The sequence below is a fragment of the Necator americanus genome, chromosome IV (genome assembly GCF_031761385.1).
Source record: "Necator americanus strain Aroian chromosome IV, whole genome shotgun sequence".
NCBI classification, from domain to species: domain Eukaryota; kingdom Metazoa; phylum Nematoda; class Chromadorea; order Rhabditida; family Ancylostomatidae; genus Necator; species Necator americanus.
In genome coordinates, this window is record NC_087374.1 from 14,049,279 (window position 1) to 14,066,888 (window position 17,610).

A 17,610-nucleotide genomic window follows, 5' to 3' on the forward strand; every position below is an offset into this window, starting at 1 on the left:
GCTTCACTTTCACGACATCCATGAACTATTCAGGAAAATCAGTTGGTCCTACTTCTTTTCATCGCAACCAGCGTGACCGCATACTCTCGCCGGATTATTTGAGCATTTCCTCGTGTTCGAGGCTTAGACAAACGTTTCGTTTGCTAATAGTGGCGAAGACAATTTATCGCCCGCGGGAGTACGGCCCGCGTTCAGGATCAACCTTTGTTTTTGGCTTCCACTTTCTGTAGTATATGCATTCTTTGTATATCGCCAAATAAAAATGCGAATATATACGTGTATTCACGACAAATAGAATGACGAAAATTGATCGGATCAGCAGCGAAATAAGAGGATTGAGATCTTGCTTATGTACATGTGGACGAATTCAACACAGTCCAGATGCATTCCGAAGTTACGTCCAACGATGCACTGCCAGCTGCCACCTGAAGAGAAGTAGTGTGGTTTGAAATAGAAACGCTCCTTCTAAACACCTGCTTTAAGGAGTTTTAATTCTGGAATTCTTTCTTTCAAAGGCAACCCTGGTTTCCAAAATTGGCTACAGAGATTCATCACGTCAAAAACAATTGATTTTTTAAAGGAGAGGTGTTTTTCTGAAGATATCTAATTAATTAAAAAGTTATATGGGAAATATTTGCGGAGTCTCGAAACTGCAACACTTATATGCCCATGGGTACAACTTAGGCTTCTGGTATGGGTACGTAGGTTCATTTTTCAGTTATGAGAAAAGGACAACGTTCTCCTAGCATTGCTCAGCCTGAGTGAGAAAGGAGACAAATGTTTTTTTTATGAACTGTTAACTAGATCATCTAGTATTTAGCTAAATTCTCCGTGGCCGTCAAAGTGTAGTAATAATCGGGATTTCTCTGAGTTGCGTTATACGGTCGCTGCGTTATAACTGTAGTATGGGACGCAGCCTATGCTACAGTACTCTGCGGTAGGCAAATACGAGTATCATGCCGAAAACATGTGGTGTTTCTGTATTAAGGCAGCGTATCGCAATTTTGAAGTGGTGAGGGAAACGAGCAGAATCACACCGGGCCGCAGTGTCTACTACCCAAACTGCGCTTTTCCTCTGGTTCTCTTACTACGAGTCAAAATCGTGATGCGCTGCCTTTAAGGAGCACAAGTGCAAATGACGACCCTAAAATCAATTCGAAGAGAAATGCAATATTTTGCATGCAACCACCTGTTTCTATAAATGTTTACTTTCCGAATAGATTATACCACTTACCATGTTTCTCGTCAAATTTCCGCTTTAAAAATGTCGCAATTTCATTTTCTATACCACGTTCTTCTATAGCGCGACCAAGAAAGAAGATGGCCTGAAAATTAAGTGAGAGTTTCAACATCCATGAAAACATGTGCACAAAGATGAACGCCTTAGATAAAAGCTTCACAGATTCTAGAGAAGTTTCTACATTTTACCTACATGGTCGCGCGTTTCTTCGTTTCGTTACAACAATATCCAATTTGACAAAAAGTTTGGAAGTGGAAAGCTTTTACGGATCGTCTATCTTTCATGCAACTTGGTGTTTGTATCATAGAAGTAAAGTCTATTCGTAGAAGTTTGAATATGTTCCGACTGCATGTGGAATTAGACGAATGCATGAGTTTTAATGGCGCTAGTAGTCTCTCCTTCATTGTTAGAGCCTACAAATTTTTCTGTAGATGAAAAAAAAAAACTGAAAAATGAGAAAGTCAAAATGTGTGTTTGTTTACATTATTGTGACAGTATCAAAAATAGTGGAGCAAACAAGTACTCAGAAACATGCAATTATACTGTATCGTTATATATCTGTCTCTCGCTGTTTCATTCACTATCTTAAAGGAAGCATTTAAAAAAATGTTGAGATCTTCTCAGAAATACGTTGGAGTAAAGATAATAAATAAATAAGAGAATAGTTCGTGTAAATGAGCGTTATTACGCGCAGCTCCCAGTAGTGAAGTAAACAAGCCGCGAAAGCTCCCTACGATGAAACTTTTTACGTTATGGAACTCAAACAATTCCGTCCCCGCAATGTTCGCAGTCCAAATTAAGTGAATCAATTAAGCAGCAAAAGCCCTATACTCTCACATTCGCGGACGCGTTGCGGATTTCTGTCGTTTTGCCAGCCGTAGCAAGTTGGGTCGTTTGAGACACCGGTGCTCACGGTGACCTGTTCACACTAAATGCAATCAGGCATTCCTGTACACTTCAGAGCACGCATGAGCTATATAACTTGCGCAGTTATACGGCTGAATTCACCCCTACATTGCAAAAGCAGTCCAGCACGCCGCCCGACCCAAATAGGTGAAGCTGAACGGCCGACCTGAGGTACCCTGGTCACTCAGTGTCGATGAGCACTTCACGTCTCGCAGCCCGTGGAACAGCGACGAATGGAAGAATTCTTCGCGAGCTCTTGTTGTAGATCGAGAAGGATGGGCTGTATTCAAAAACGACACACACGTCAGCCGATGACACCAGCAGGTAAGTCAACTCATTAGCCGGAAATGTTCACAATTACGGTCGTGAGCTGTTCCATTGCCCCTATCAATTTCGGTAGAGATCCCAACACTGTCACTTTTGCGCTTTGCTGTCTTTAAGGATCTGTATGATCTCTTTCTTTTCTTCTGCTTCTTTTTTAAGTACAAGCTTTTAGTTATTAATCATTATGTGGAGGAAATGATGAAATGTGACCACAAAAACTATTACAACAGCAATAAAACACACTTTTCCCGCAGCTATGTGGAAGATCTTGTGAAGTTTCGGAGGGAGCATATGGTGTTGTAAAAACGAGACATGAGCAAGTTAGCTAGTGACCGGCAGAATGTTATCTGTTGCTAGAAATTTATATGCGATGATCTGTGACCTAACTGCCAGAGGTCTGTACAAGTAGGAGCTATTATGTCATGATAACTTCTTTTTTTTTTGGAAAATTATATGAATATAACATTACATTATTACTGGGACTAACTATAAAATGAGTAGTTTGCATCCATCGAGAAAGATGAGGTCTTAGTGAGGAAGACTCAAAATTATGGCAGAGATTAATGCTTAATCGATTCGATTTGTGCTCGCTCACCGTCTGAGGCATTGGACGCTTTACACCTTACAGGTGTTTGTCAACATCTTTAATACCGTACAATGTAATTTTACCATAGATCAGAACTTTTTAGAAATGAAAAGAAAACCGTGTAATGTAAGTCTTTGAAGTAACCGGAATTTCTGAAGACTTGAATTTGCTCCTCCGTTTGAAAAATGAATCTACATTTACTAGCCCCTCAGATTAACATTACAGTTTCAGTACACGTACACCATACATTTGTGTTCGTTCGTCCCACTCAGTCGAATAGATTTTCACACTCTAAATGGCTACAGAAATCTAATCTGATGTTGTCAGTTTCTCTGAGGTGGTCTCTTGGAGGTTCTTTTACTCAGACATAGTGGATGTCAGCTGTTACCCATGGCTAAGTTTCTAAGCAGTCATTAGTCACGTCACGATCAACAAAAGATTAGACATTCACATAAGAACGTCAGAACTCTCTGTTAATGGATCCACAAAAACAAAAGAAACTGAATCCATCAGTGAGGACATAGAATGTAACAAAGTTTTAAAGCGAGGAAAGCTGAGGAAATATGTAGGTTGGCATTGTTTTACTAGGCAAAAAGATAACCAGACGGAAACTACCATATACCTGGGATTCCAGCACAATACGTAATTCATTGCCATAACTTTTTTCCTCGGAATCATTAGATTAGTATTTTTGGGTAGTTTGTTTGTGTTTTTTAGATTTGAAAGTATGTAGTATAACGCGTGGTCCTCAGAAACATTTCTGAGACGACACCGTTTCTCAACATTTTATTATCAGCTCAAATTTAGCTTAAAATACAGCACAGACTTCGGACGAGTGTTAATTGTAGTGTTGTAGGTCCCAAGTACTCTGGAGACTGACGGTGGTGTAGAAAAAGTCATTCTTTATAAATGATAAGTCTTAGACACACCCTCTGTCACCACACAAGAGCAGTTCCCCGAGTTCGTGGAGTAAGCGAGAAGCAGTTCTGTTGAAAGTTTAGTCTAGCCTTTTCTTATAAAAGCGCTAAATGTAGCGAAGTACCAAACTTTGCAGGATGATTCCTATTAACCGAAATAACCTAGATGTTTGCGAATTAAACACCTGATTTGCAGCCATTAACAGTCTTTTAGAGAAATAAAAGAAATATCAGGCGAATGCAGAAGATCGGAGAATTAATGCGTTGTGAGGTGATTTGAGCACCTGAGAATGGTCACTTTACGATCTACGACTTTACGATAAGGAAAGAGAGCGATTTGCTTCTTTATAGCTCGTCAATGGAATTCTGCTACATGCTATGAATCACATTTCTAAACATCCGTGTTTCTCGCTTATTCATTGTGGTCTTGCCGTTTCACAATGTTCTGATGTCCAACGAATCAGTTAAGTTCAAGCGTAGCAACGCAGTTGAACCAAATGTTAAAATCACTCAGAAGTTGTTGTTAATAACAAGAATCAACGAAAATTGTAGAGCTCCTAAGTACGTTCTGAGGTAATGAAGTTCAGGGATAGGAGATTCTATCTAGTGCGCTTCCAAAGACCGTTTACAGTGCATCGAAAAGTTTAATTTTTAGATTATTAAAATAATCTATTTAAATGAGGCAATAGATGTTTTGCAGGAAAAATCCAACGTTGTGTTTTACCCTACGGTTTGTAAACAACGCAGCGAAAAAGGGAAACATTTTCCGTCTACCAGACGGGGAGGGGTTGGATGGCGGGTATCAGGTTGATCGATTTAGCCGACAAAGCAGTTCTTTCAGTTCTTTTCACCTTTAAGAGCGACGAAATGAAGTTATGCAAAATTGACACTCATGCGGGTCCGGCAAGTTGTTTGATAATACTATCACCAACATTCTTTGTACGTTTTCAGTTCATCGATGCCAAAGGTCTAAGTTGTTGGTTTGTCGGAGTAGTGGAATGGTGCTGATCCATCTAAATTCTAAATTCGTGCAGAGTATTTTGAATTTTCTTGGGACACTTGCAAACTACGTCTATAATTTTAATGCAAAATACAACCGGAGAAAACACAACCCTGTAAGCATTTACAAACTCTGTCTTCAACTGTAAAAGCTAAGCTCATTGAGACAGTGACAGCAATTTCTACGTGTAATGATGGGCAGTATAACGTTTTATCCTCCATGTCGCGCTGAATTTTCTTTTATTCCTGGGAAATTACAACAAACCTCACTTGTTGTCGCTCGCTGAGATTTTAATCTACTTTTACGTAGCCTTGCACGAACAAGAATGACATTAAAGGTAAGACCCTTTAGAATAAAGAAAGCAGCCGTTATGAGTTTGCTGGTCCTTCAAGGCGATTAAGTTCCTTGTTCTTGAAGCATATTACTTGAGAAGGGGGCGCAGCTCACGCCCAATCCGTGGGGGGAAGTATAAGGAATAGAGACACCAGATGCGAAAGACTATCAGAAAAAAAATCGAAGAAGGGGAAAATAATTAAATGTACTGTTAGAAAACAAAGGACACACTTCGAAAGAATATTAAATTCGTTACTGGTAGTTCCATTAAATGTTACATAGTTGATTCATGTAGTCTTTGATCGTTTTCACAAACAATCATCTTACTGAACTTCACTTTTATATCAAATCTGAAAGAGGGACAGCAGCAAATGAGTTTCAGCCACCCGCGAATGTCTTCGCGTAGACACATTTTCAAAAAATACAGAAAGAGTAATGCAGCAATTGTCACAAACTTTAAAAAAAAACGTGAAACATAATCTCAGAGATATTTTTGGCATCGATCTTATGTTTTCTTTTTTGTGCCTTAAAATTTGTTGTGTAAAGTATCTGGTTTTATGTTGAAGTTACCCTCGAACGTCAGGTTCTTCAAAATTCCACTTTTCAAAAAAAAAAAATTAGACCAACCATAACTTTAAATCTTCAATGTGATGAGATGCCCAGGACTTACATCTTTAGTTTTTTCCTCATTCATACTGCTCTCTCGAAGTTGGATATTTTCCGGACGTAGCGCCTTTTGCGGAGGCTCTTTCCATCGACGAGATTCTCGTCTGCAATGCAATTGTTTTGCAACAATGAATGTAATTATGTAAATGTTATCTATGAACCACAAAGACCTTGCATCTTCCAAGTGGTGGGACGAGGAAGAAGAGGAAGTTCGCATGTGCGAATGAGAGAGAATGAGCGCTTAGCAAATCGGTGACAGCGGGTTTTTTTTTCTACCTATTATCGAACTTTGAGGTGTAATGTGGATATTGAATTACCTTCGGGCGCTTATCTTCCGACGCGAACCGAAATTCATGATTGAAACTGGTTCACACGTAGACAACGTCTAGAACTGTTCTGTAATATGTGAAATAGAAGTACATAGAACTGTTTCACTTTCCCAATTACAATAAAGTTCAAAATTGTGGAGTTGTAAATAAATAAGCTTCGTAACTGTAACATCTGCTCCCATCTGCAACAGGTAATCTTCGCTCTCAGATGTGCTAATTTAATTTAGCTCCAACAGATGAGCAAAAAAATATTCAATTTTTTTTTTGAAAGAAAGCCTGTAGACATGCCTTCGTCAGTGAGAAATTGTTACAATTATTACTCTTCAAGTATTTTTAACTGGGTTTAGAGCTTCTTTTGTCCTTCAACAGAGTGGAGCTCTACTCTAATTGATTAAAGTAATGTGAGATCTGAGGACTTTTAGGAGGGAGTTCTTCTGCGAAGTAGTTTTTCGTTACCCAGCGGGCGGATACCTTGTAAGAACGAATTCATTTCCACAAATGTCACTGTCGCTCAATCACAGCTATCTGGTACTGTTTTTTCTCAAAAAATTATCGTTTAAATGATCTTAATAAAGCAACACTGACTTATCGTACCTTTTACAAAGTTTGCGCGCAATGCGTTATCTATAATTCTTGTTAGAAAAATGTTTATTTATAAAACTATCATTAGAAACATTTTCGAGAAAAAAAAATCAAAAAGCTGATGTTCAAGCTATTTTCTAAGTCGTACAGCTTTTTTTTTATTGTTTATACATAATATAATAAATAATATGTACGTAATTAAGAGCTTTTAGAAATACATAGGAGACAAAATTTGTCATTTAAAAATCTGCTAGATCGACAACGACTGTCTTAGACGTAAATGAGTTCGTTAGATAGTGATAAAAAAAAAGTAGGGAAAAGTGGGTAGAGAAGGGATGAAATTTATTCGAAATGAGAACAGTGATGTGGTTGAAAAAAACTCTGACGTGACTTTCCAGTGATCATCCTTAAATTCTCTATTTCGATAATGATAATGCACATGTAGGGGCGCCGTATCGGGGTTACTTTAGGAGTCTCTACAAAATCCAAAACACTGAGAAGATAGAAAAGATAAACATTTAATTTTTTTTCTTAAACAACAAAGACCTTGCGAGAGCCAATATAACTAGAATAACCGCGCTGAGGGTGGCAGATTATTCATAATAATCAGAAAAAACGGGAGTTAGAGTACACTGCGCCGGAGAGTTCCATTCTGCAAAAAGTCACATTTTCAATAACCATAAATTATAACCACTAGAGTTATGTGTCGCCTTTGAAAATATGTTTTGAATACACTGTGCAGTTTTCCACACGTTGTTTATTTTTTGAGTTTAAAAGCCAGGTTGTTGTGGTTTCCAAGCAAAGCGCTTTGGAGTGGTCAAATAAAAGGTCCCCACTAGATTTCCATTTCTTTACTTCATTTGTTCAAAAACAAAAAGCACTGAAAAAGAAAGATGTGTTGGAAGGTTGATGGATTTAAAAAAAAACCAACATTTCTTCCAGAAGTGCGAAAGTTCGACTTTCCTTGAATCTTGGCATAGAGATAGCAACTTGTTGATAGTCGAATTTAAGCAACAGCCAAGATTGTTAACAAAATTTATTACGGCTAACGTTTCGGCGTTGTCGCCTTCGTCAGAGCCTGGAAAGTAAGAGCATTTGCAATATATCCTCTCAAATGCCTCATCCAGAACAAGTCATCATCCCCTAGGATATTACACCTGGAAACAAAAACCAAAAAAGCCCAAATCGTTGTGCCTACCTAAGTAGCCGCGTTGCCGTGATGTTAGCGGATATCCGCGTGGTGCTATCGCTCCGCTGATACTAATTAGGATGCGACCCCCATATGACCCCGTAGATCAAACCCGCAAAGGTCTTGATACAGAGCCAGCTCGTTGGTCACGGCTAAGCACTCTTCCTTTCTATTCATTTTTGGACCTTTTGCATTTATCCAAAACGCTTCTAAAGTTCTGCGAGCTATAATCTCGGGTTTGTACGATAGAATTGTGAGAGCTACGCAGAAAGGAACGTTTTCATGACATTGTCTGCGGTGAACTCCGAGGGGAGTTGCTGCATTCGATTGTTTCATCCCCCTTAGATGTTCTTTAATGCGAATACAAAGGGGGCGCCCTGTTTCGCCAATGTATTGGTCCCCACATGTTTTGCACGAAATTAGATAGACTACACCAGAGACCATGCAGTCCCCTTCCTTCCCGAATGGGCATATTACACAGTCTGGAGTGAGACAGAAGCGGTCTTACATTCTGTTTCGGACTAGTTTTTTGAGATTTGTTGGGGGTATTTCCACAACTCTCACTTGGTCCTCGAGACCGCATTTCACCAGACTAGCCCGTATAGCTTTACTCAGGTCGTCGGTTATGAAGAGCAGGCAGAAATTGATCTTATTCGACTCAACCCGTGTGGCATATTCTTGCTGCGCACCAAGATCTGGCCTACGTGCTACATTACCAATGTAACCGTTAGAATTCGCGATGCGTTGCGCTAGGTTGATCGCATCGATCCGCTCCTGGACATCTGATGTCACCCTTACGGCTGTCCTAAACATGTTTTTAACCACAGATTTCTTAGTTTTCCAAGGGTGAGCGGAAAGACAATAAACTAAAATGTTTTTGCTGCTAGGTTTTCGGAACCATCGTGTCTTCCATTCACCATTCGACCACTGTATTTCTACATTGAGGAAGGACAGCCAATTTTCTTTGGGTTTCTCCCTTGTGAACCGTATGTAAGGGGACTGTTGGTTTAGAAGCTCGAAACAAGTGTCCATCTCGTCTTGAGTGGAGCATATAATGCAACAGTCATCAATATAACGGCAATACAGGAAAGGTTTCCGTTCCAGAATCGGTTGTTCTATTTTGGACATGAATGCAATGGCTAGTGTGGGAGCTAGTCTTTGTCCCATGGCCAATCCCCTAACCTGTCTATAGTAGTTGCCGGCCCAACGAAAAATGGAGCACTTTAAGCATTTATCCAGGAGCGTCATAATTTGCCTTATGGAAAACCCGTGCAAGTCTAAGGTGTCCCGATGTTCTACGAGTAGCTCGAACACAGCTTGCATTGCAGCGCCGTTGGAAATATTTGTATTTGTATAAAGTGACATCGAAAGATTCGATGACACATTCTTTTTCTGAACGCGCTCTTTTAAGCTGCTCAAGGAACATGTTGGTGTTGGATAGATGCGCGGGAACATACTTGAGCAATGGTGCAAGTATAGCGTTCAAAAGCCAAGATATTCTGTCCGTGGGGCCACCTATGTTGCTTATGATAGGACGTACTTTGAATACATCCGGGTCTTCTGAAAGGAAAGCAAAGGAAGAGAGTTTGTGTGTTTTTATTAGCAGGTATAAAACTGGGCAAGTAGGAAGTATTTCAGCTTTGTGATCATTGTTTTATGTAACCCCGCAGCCTTTCCAATCTCTACCCAAACTCTATTGAGACGGCGACTCTGTTTTATGAACTCTTCATGTGACGAAGAGTGGTAGAAATGCGGTCTCGAGGACCAAGTGAGAGTTGTGGAAATACCCCCAACAAATCTCAAAAAACTAGTCCGAAACAGAATGTAAGACCGCTTCTGTCTCACTCCAGACTGTGTAATATGCCCATTCGGGAAGGAAGGGGACTGCATGGTCTCTGGTGTAGTCTATCTAATTTCGTGCAAAACATGTGGGGACCAATACATTGGCGAAACAGGGCGCCCCCTTTGTATTCGCATTAAAGAACATCTAAGGGGGATGAAACAATCGAATGCAGCAACTCCCCTCGGAGTTCACCGCAGACAATGTCATGAAAACGTTCCTTTCTGCGTAGCTCTCACAATTCTATCGTACGAACCCGAGATTATAGCTCGCAGAACTTTAGAAGCGTTTTGGATAAATGCAAAAGGTCCAAAAATGAATAGAAAGGAAGAGTGCTTAGCCGTGACCAACGAGCTGGCTCTGTATCAAGACCTTTGCGGGTTTGATCTACGGGGTCATATGGGGGTCGCATCCTAATTAGTATCAGCGGAGCGATAGCACCACGCGGATATCCGCTAACATCACGGCAACGCGGCTACTTAGCTAGGCACAACGATTTGGGCTTTTTTGGTTTTTGTTTCCGGGTGTAATATCCTAGGGGATGATGACTTGTTCTGGATGAGGCATTTGAGAGGATATATTGCAAATGCTCTTACTTTCCAGGCTCTGACGAAGGCGACAACCCTTTGTTTCGCTAAGACATTAGGGGGATGAACATCGATGCGCACCCGTTGGACAATGTCAGAACTTCTTTGACATTATGGACAACGCCGAAACGTTAGCCGTAATAAATTTTGTTAACAATCTTGGCTGTTGCTTAAATTCGACTATCAACAACATTTCTTCGTAGTAGCGACTCAATTAATCTGGTTTTAATTATTCCCCTTTATTTTTGCACTTGGAACACTACTGATATGGCTGAAGCTCTGAAAAACGTTACATTTGCTTTCGCGAAGTATTGTTAATAAGAGATCCTCTCCACACGTCTGGAATTTCACCGAATATGCGTATTACTTAAAAGATGTGACCAATATGAAGTGCTTGCAGATTATCGAAGAACTGAATTTAACGCTATCGTACGGACGTGTGCGAGAGACACGCACAATAGAAAACGGTTTTGACTTTTTTCTGCTAGGTAGGCTTCATTGATCTTCCCTTTTCCTTCTTTAAAGAATGGCAGACTACCTGCACACTCCAATACTAGAAATAAAATTTTTCATCTATTTATCCTTGACCATCGTTCCTGCGCAGCCCACTGTCCGCCCTGGCGGCATGACCACTCCGCCTCATCCCACTGTACATCTTATTACAGTTGAAAGCATGTAAGTTTCTGCATACTTTCCTTTACCTGAAGTCACACCGCTTTTCAGCATGGATCGTCCAGAGACCTGTCAGATGGAAGGAGAATAAAGATTTTGAGTCATGGGTTCTTGTAACGGCCCGTCATGATCCGAGAAGCCGCCAACGGGGTCGAACCTGCCCATTTAGGCCTTATCACTCCGCTTGACTTACTTGACTTAATCGGCGGGCTGACATTATGCCTGCCCTTCGCCGAGGTTCATCGTCTTTGAGGATAGCTCTGCCCAACCTTCTCAATCTTCCGCGAGAATTTGCACAGAATTAATCCATTCGTCGCTATTCCATATTCTGCGGAACCTTATCTCAGGTCCTCTTTCACCGTCTCAGTCCAGAAATACCGTTTTCGGCCAGGTAACTTTCTCCAGCCTGAGAAACCCCTCACAACTCTTTAAGCAAGGCGATGGTCTCCTCAATGTATCAAAACGAGCGAAGACTATTTTTTGTATCCACTTTTCATGGGCGTGCAAGATGTTGATACCTTCCACGTGCCACCCGCCACTGAACCACATCGATTTCCGTAAAAATTTCCATTGTGGCATACTCTAAGTCAAAAGGAGTTAAGCCGCCGACTATGTATCTTCCCTACCATCAATCTACATCACCGTAGATGGTGCAGCCCAAGTCCTCGATCAGTACGTGATAGGGCGAATTTTGGATGAGTATACTCGCAGCTTGGTAATGAAGGTCGATCACAGCCGGTTTTTTAAGGAGTTAAATGTAGAAGTGGCCTTAGCGCACTTTGCTGGATATCTCTTTCGTATATGCAATTGTTCTTCAGCGTATAGCCCAAGTAACAGAACTCATCGGAGTTCGATCGGTTGTCCGCCCATCCTAATTACCGTTCTAGGTCTCGAAGACACAAATCTGCTTGTATTTATCTGGATATAGAAGTAGTTCATGGGCTGCGGCCAGCTTTGATACAAGGTTGGCAGCATGTTTGAGTTTTGTACTCCAAGAACATAATAATAATAATATATATAATATAATAATATAATATAAGAACATTGTCGGTGTACTCGAGATCAGTCTTGAAGCATCCTGATGGTATTAAGACGAAATCGTCAGGAAACCGATCGATAAAGTAGGCGAAAAAACTTTCCTGATACTCAATAGGTGCTAAGCGCATTGAAAAGACGGCCCCGATGTGAAGAGAAGAAATCGGCTTTAAAGCGCAAGAAGGGTAATTGCATCAGCTTCAAATTTCGCAGCCAGATTTCGATCACTCTGCTGACAATGAACATCTGGTCAATCATAGACTGGCCAGCAGGAAAGCCAGCTTGCTCGTCGCGTGTTTTTTCTTCGCCTTCTTCGTTTCCGCTCCAAAACCTTATGCATAACCCACGACAAAGAAGATCTCTATGAATTGTAGGGTCCGTGACAGATAAGTTCGTGTTGACAGAGATTATGATAGCGTATCTCCGCGAGTCAGGTATCCTTCGTCGATCTATATTAAGCGGATGATTTTCGTCATCTCACGAATCCCAGACGCAGAAAGATATTCCAGCATTTCCGTGCTAATTGCGTAATCTCCACAAGATTTTCATCTTCTCATCTTTTGGATGCAGAGCAGAACATTCGCCTTGGTCGGTGGCTTCTCCTTAGCCGCCCACGTCGGCCTAGAAACGTGCTCGAATTCAGGAGCTGACGGCGTTTGTCGCTTCGGCAAGCTCTTCAAGTGGTACCTCCAAGTGGAAAGGATTGCTTCACCGACAGTCTCTCCAGTGGCAGTGTTGAGGACTGGAGAACATCTTTTCAACTAGCCGCTATACTTTTCCAGTAAACGCCAGGCTTTCCGCGGGTTCTCCTCCTCCCACACCTTTTCAAGCTCCTTCGCTCTTGAAGTCCACTCGTTATCGCAGTTTTGTTGCAGTTGATGATGCTTTCCAGATCCTTTCTGGACTGGATGAAATAATCAGTGCTGCGAACGTCGCACATAGGAATATACGTGAATTTTGTTTCCGCAGATGCCATGGTCCCTTCAGGCAGTTGACCTTGAAGGTTATGGGCTTAGACGATTTGCTAGACGACACACAATGTCTGCAATATATGGGAACCTTGCGCCATATAGCAGTGCAGGATATATAGCTCGTACGTTCCCAATTACACTCAAATCTCTGATTGCGTCTAGCAAAAGCAGGACCACCACGAGCAGGCATCAATCAAACTTACATGGCGGTCCCATTCCGCTTAACACTATGTTGTTTATTTTATGTATTATTCAGAAGTGGCGCACATTCTATCCATGTTTAATCAGCTACACCACTTTTAATAAATCTTCTAATAGTGTATGTATGAACAATAAATTGAGAGCCTAAACTTCTCGACAGCAACATCTGAATGAGGTAGAAAGGGTGGCACAAAGACTGTTTAACCCTGGAGCTCTTAATCCGAGCATACATATTCTCGCGTCGATTCAAAGCGGCCGGGCTGAAAATTTGGGCTACTGTAGAGTGATCCTCCATGAATCCAAGCAGTTGTGACGCCCGTCCGCTCGCTTTTGAACACCACAATGCACAAGCGCCGTCAGCTTCTAACCAAATAATCCTTGAACCAACAATCCTCAACCACCTTACAAAAATAATCCAAACAGCTAAAATCTTCGCTCATCTTTGCGATGAAAATAAACAAATTTGATAGAGAAGTCGATTTTTACTCGAACTGATTCAATCGCGGAGAAGGATGCGATCGAGAGCTCAAATTGTAGATTTTACTTATTATTTTATTTTGTTTTATAATGTTATGTTTCTACCTGGCGTCTTACCTGCAAGTTTCACTTCACACTAATACGCATGAACGGACAATATCATGTGATAATGTCATTCTTAAACGTAAACAAGACGGGAAATTTAACGGTAAGTAAAGAGTATACGACAGCATACCTCCGTCAATCATTTGTATTTATTAAAAGATTTCGACCAGCTTAGCAACTTGCTTGCATACTTTTCCTTCCATTTTAGTTTTTAAATGAAGATTTCAAACAAATGAATGATCTCCTCTGTCACCAAGTGAACACATTTTTGATCTCGAAGCAAACGTTAATACTGAGGTAAGAAAGAATGGTAATGTATGTTTCTCTGTAACACTCATTAAGATTGAATACAGAGGAATGGTGTAGGACCAAGAATCCTTTGTTGACGAGTGGAAGTTTTGTTGTCCTAGAAGAGAAGGAAATCATTAAAGATGGCGATATTTGACGAGGCTGTTTCCTTTCTAGCCGTTCATATTCACCGTGAATTGCCAAAAATTATGATTACAGATGAGGAAAAAATAGCATCTTTTCCTCATTTCGTTTAGATCCTGGGGAGAATAAGTAGTTGTGAGTGTCAATGAATAAGATAAGATGTAAGAGATGAAGAAGGATTTAAAGGCAAAATGTCAAGAGGCGGTAATCTTTGGTAGTGGTTAGAACTGCATAAAGAAAGGTCAGAAAGGCGAAAACATTTCTTCGAACCTCTTGGCCTAAACAGAAGGGAGAGTATGACAGTCCAACTCCATAATTTCGGAATTGGATGCGGTACAGTTAAACCATAATTGGATTCGTAGTACAATTTGGTTCTCTTACTTTCCCTCACCAATGTTTGGAGATTCTGAAGAAATTGTTCTGTTCTTAAAGGTGTCATCTAGGGCAAGAGAACGTCAGAAAATAGATTCCTCGGTACGAGCGAAGGATTAAATTTATAAAATCTACAAACCACTTGAATGATCGCTTTAACATTGGAATCAATGCTTTACATTAACATGTAGCGTGTGTCAGGGATAACTCAGAAAGAAGATCACGGGCCCATGTTGTTTCTAAATTCATGGTTCATTATTTGTTTATTTGCTTTATCTCTACGTTTTTTTCCTCTCTTCCTTTTGGCAGTTACATAACAATACATCGTTATTTAACTACAGAAAAGCAGTGATAGAGTATTCATTATGCCTGAGAATAACAGAAATGACCAATCACCATACGGTGCCAGATGGTGTCGACTAATCATTTCTTTTTCCGCCTCCATGAAAAACAACTCTTTCCAACTGGCTTCCAAGATGACAAATAATCGAAGGGAACACTCGACATTCTCGCAATCTTCTTTCTCTCAACTGCGACAGCAGCGTTTACTTCTTGGAACTTAGTTTATTCGGAGTTTCAATGATTGATCCAAAGGGAGGGGAACCAACTTCAATTTCTATTATGAATGTCCTCTACATTACAATACAGCTTCGCGTTGTCATTCAAAATCCTTCTCATCGTTGAAGCTCCTGTCAAGAATTAAACAAAGCATTGTGAAATCAACCGCTTCAAATTTCGAAATATGTACCTACGGATTAATGAACCTTTCGTACCACTGCACAGTGCCTTTAAATACAAAAGTTCTTCTGCTGTATTAACATGAGTTGTTACAGAGCCGTGCTCACAGCTTCGAAGTGCAAAAACTGCAAGATTTTAAATTTAAAAAAACGGCCAGCTGCCTCCACGACATGATGATTTCACTTCTAAGCAGATATTTTTACTATGAAAACCAAAAATAAAAGAAACTGGGAAGTTGTTAACGATTGCTGGATGTCCCGACGGGTGATCGATTAATGATGGTCAATGGCGTTTGGTAATTTGGACAAGATAACTAAACAGGCGGACAGAGTTTCTCTTTGAATTCTGGATCGCATTCTATCCAACGAAGCTGCTAGGATACATAGCTGCTTTGTATTAGTACAGAAGTCTCTGCAGAGTATGTGCCCGAGTGTTAACATTAAGCACATCGAGAGCTAGGAATCCTCACGCTATGGTACGAACTGCTAATTCTAAGCATATGATTGGTTCCGCCAAGTTTTTTTTTCTGCGAGTTTACACCTGAAAAACCATTGACTATGCTAGCACCAGTAGTCTTGTTGTTTTCTCAGGTTTTTTTTTAAATGTGTTGTCATCAAACATTTCTTTTGAAGATTTCATTCGGTTAATGCTTCTACGGGGTCGTAGATTGTGGGGAAGAGGGTGATTTTGTGCATCTCGCCCTGTACCAGTGTAAACGGAGGACCCTGAACGCTGTTCCTTACTACGGCTTCTGTTGCAATGCGCAACCTTTGCGCCCCGCCTCGTCTGCGATTCGTCCGAATGGGTTTTCGACGAATCGCAGGCGGGGGCGGTAGTAGGGGCAGGGGGAGGGGTGGCGCGCTGGCGTCGTAAGAAACAACTTTCCGGGGTCGTCTGTTTACACTGATACAGGGAGAGATGAACGGAATCACCCTCTTCCTCACAATCTACGACCCCGTATAAGCATTACTTGCTTCAAACCCGTACCACCCCAGATTCGTGGAGTGATGTATTTAAGATGTACGACCGTCTAATTTTATGCGAGTTGATAGTGTTGAACAGCAACATGGATTGTATGAACTGAAAACACTGCGAATTCCCTGATTTCACCAAAAAGTCTAGTTGGTCAAAGGTGTTTTCGGATAATCGACGTTCAAACGCTGTAGGAACTCCCTACTACGGCGTTGCACCCAACACATCATACAGATTTGAATTTTCCTATTTGCGACTGGTGGTCTTCTTTACATTGACCGGTCCGCTGCGATGCATTACTTGCTGCTTGTGCGCTGAGCTATGTTCTGCTTTCAACTCCTTAACTAAATGCCTGCGGTAGACCCCTATTGCCAACAAAGCAAAGCTGCCAGTCTATCTATCCGCAATTTGTCTTATCTTGATCTACGGATCGGAGGATTGGGCAACGGTTATGGAGAAGCTCGACTGCACGAAAAGGAAGTTGCTCAGATGGATAGTTGGCTTTTTTGGCCAATGATGTGGCATAACAAGGAATTCTACTTAGAAGCGGATATGGTATACCAGCCGAAGACACGAGGAAAACATCAACATCCTGCTTCGCCCTCTAAAGCAATCGCAGAAAACCGTCATCGCTTTCTATTGATTTCCTTAAGCTGTAGCAATGATCGGTATTGATCTTTACTAACAGCTAACGCTTCAGGGTTATCGCCCTTGTCAGAGCCTAAAAAAATCAAAGCTATCAGTGATTTGTTCTCTCAAACGCCCTATCATCCTACAGAATGCATTCAATGGGTAAGTAAACCCAATCAGTAACACATCGGCTAGTGGTTACTTCTCTTGCCAGATTTGGTAGCGCAGCTGACCAGCACAATTACGAATCAAGGGGTTTTATAAGGGACCTGATGCCCTGCGCCGTAAATGGAATATGGAATCCCCCAGAGATATTGATGTGAGGGAGAGGGAGGCGAGGGGGGCATCAAGATGCTCCTCAACCCAAATACACAGTGGGCCTCTTGTTTTCCCTATGTAAGCGTCGGCGCACAATCTGTACGCGATACGATACACCGCTCCTGACACCATGCAATCACCCCTTCTGCCATGTTTACGAACAACGCAGCTGGAAGTTGTACAGTCGG

At 41.2% G+C, this 17,610-nt stretch overlaps 3 protein-coding genes across 5 annotated transcripts; 1 reads left to right on the plus strand and 2 right to left on the minus strand.

Annotated features, from left to right (window-relative positions):
* Positions 1-315: 315 nt before the first annotated feature.
* RB195_001220 (uncharacterized protein) lies at positions 316-6,327 on the minus strand (the record flags this gene model as incomplete). 2 transcript variants are annotated; one of them, XM_013447411.1, is made up of 4 exons in its annotated part: positions 316-425; positions 1,235-1,325; positions 5,977-6,076; positions 6,290-6,327. In XM_013447411.1, the coding sequence occupies 4 exons, from the start codon at positions 6,325-6,327 to the stop codon at positions 316-318; spliced, it is 339 nt and encodes a 112-aa protein (XP_013302865.1). The 2 variants fall into 2 exon arrangements, with proteins under 2 accessions (XP_013302865.1, XP_064053779.1); XM_064197898.1 differs by lacking the exon at positions 6,290-6,327 and adding an exon at positions 6,143-6,189.
* A 2,249-nt stretch (positions 6,328-8,576) lies between these two features.
* Positions 8,577-9,395, minus strand: RB195_001221 (uncharacterized protein; the record flags this gene model as incomplete). Of its 2 annotated transcripts, none has more annotated exons than XM_064197899.1 (1): positions 8,577-9,395. In XM_064197899.1, the coding sequence occupies one exon, from the start codon at positions 9,393-9,395 to the stop codon at positions 8,577-8,579; it is 819 nt and encodes a 272-aa protein (XP_064053780.1). The 2 variants fall into 2 exon arrangements, with proteins under 2 accessions (XP_064053780.1, XP_064053781.1); XM_064197900.1 differs by having other exon boundaries at positions 8,577-9,239.
* A 7,427-nt stretch (positions 9,396-16,822) lies between these two features.
* Positions 16,823-17,149, plus strand: RB195_001222 (uncharacterized protein; the record flags this gene model as incomplete). Its single annotated transcript, XM_064197901.1, has 1 exon — positions 16,823-17,149. The coding sequence occupies one exon, from the start codon at positions 16,823-16,825 to the stop codon at positions 17,147-17,149; it is 327 nt and encodes a 108-aa protein (XP_064053782.1).
* Positions 17,150-17,610: the final 461 nt, after the last annotated feature.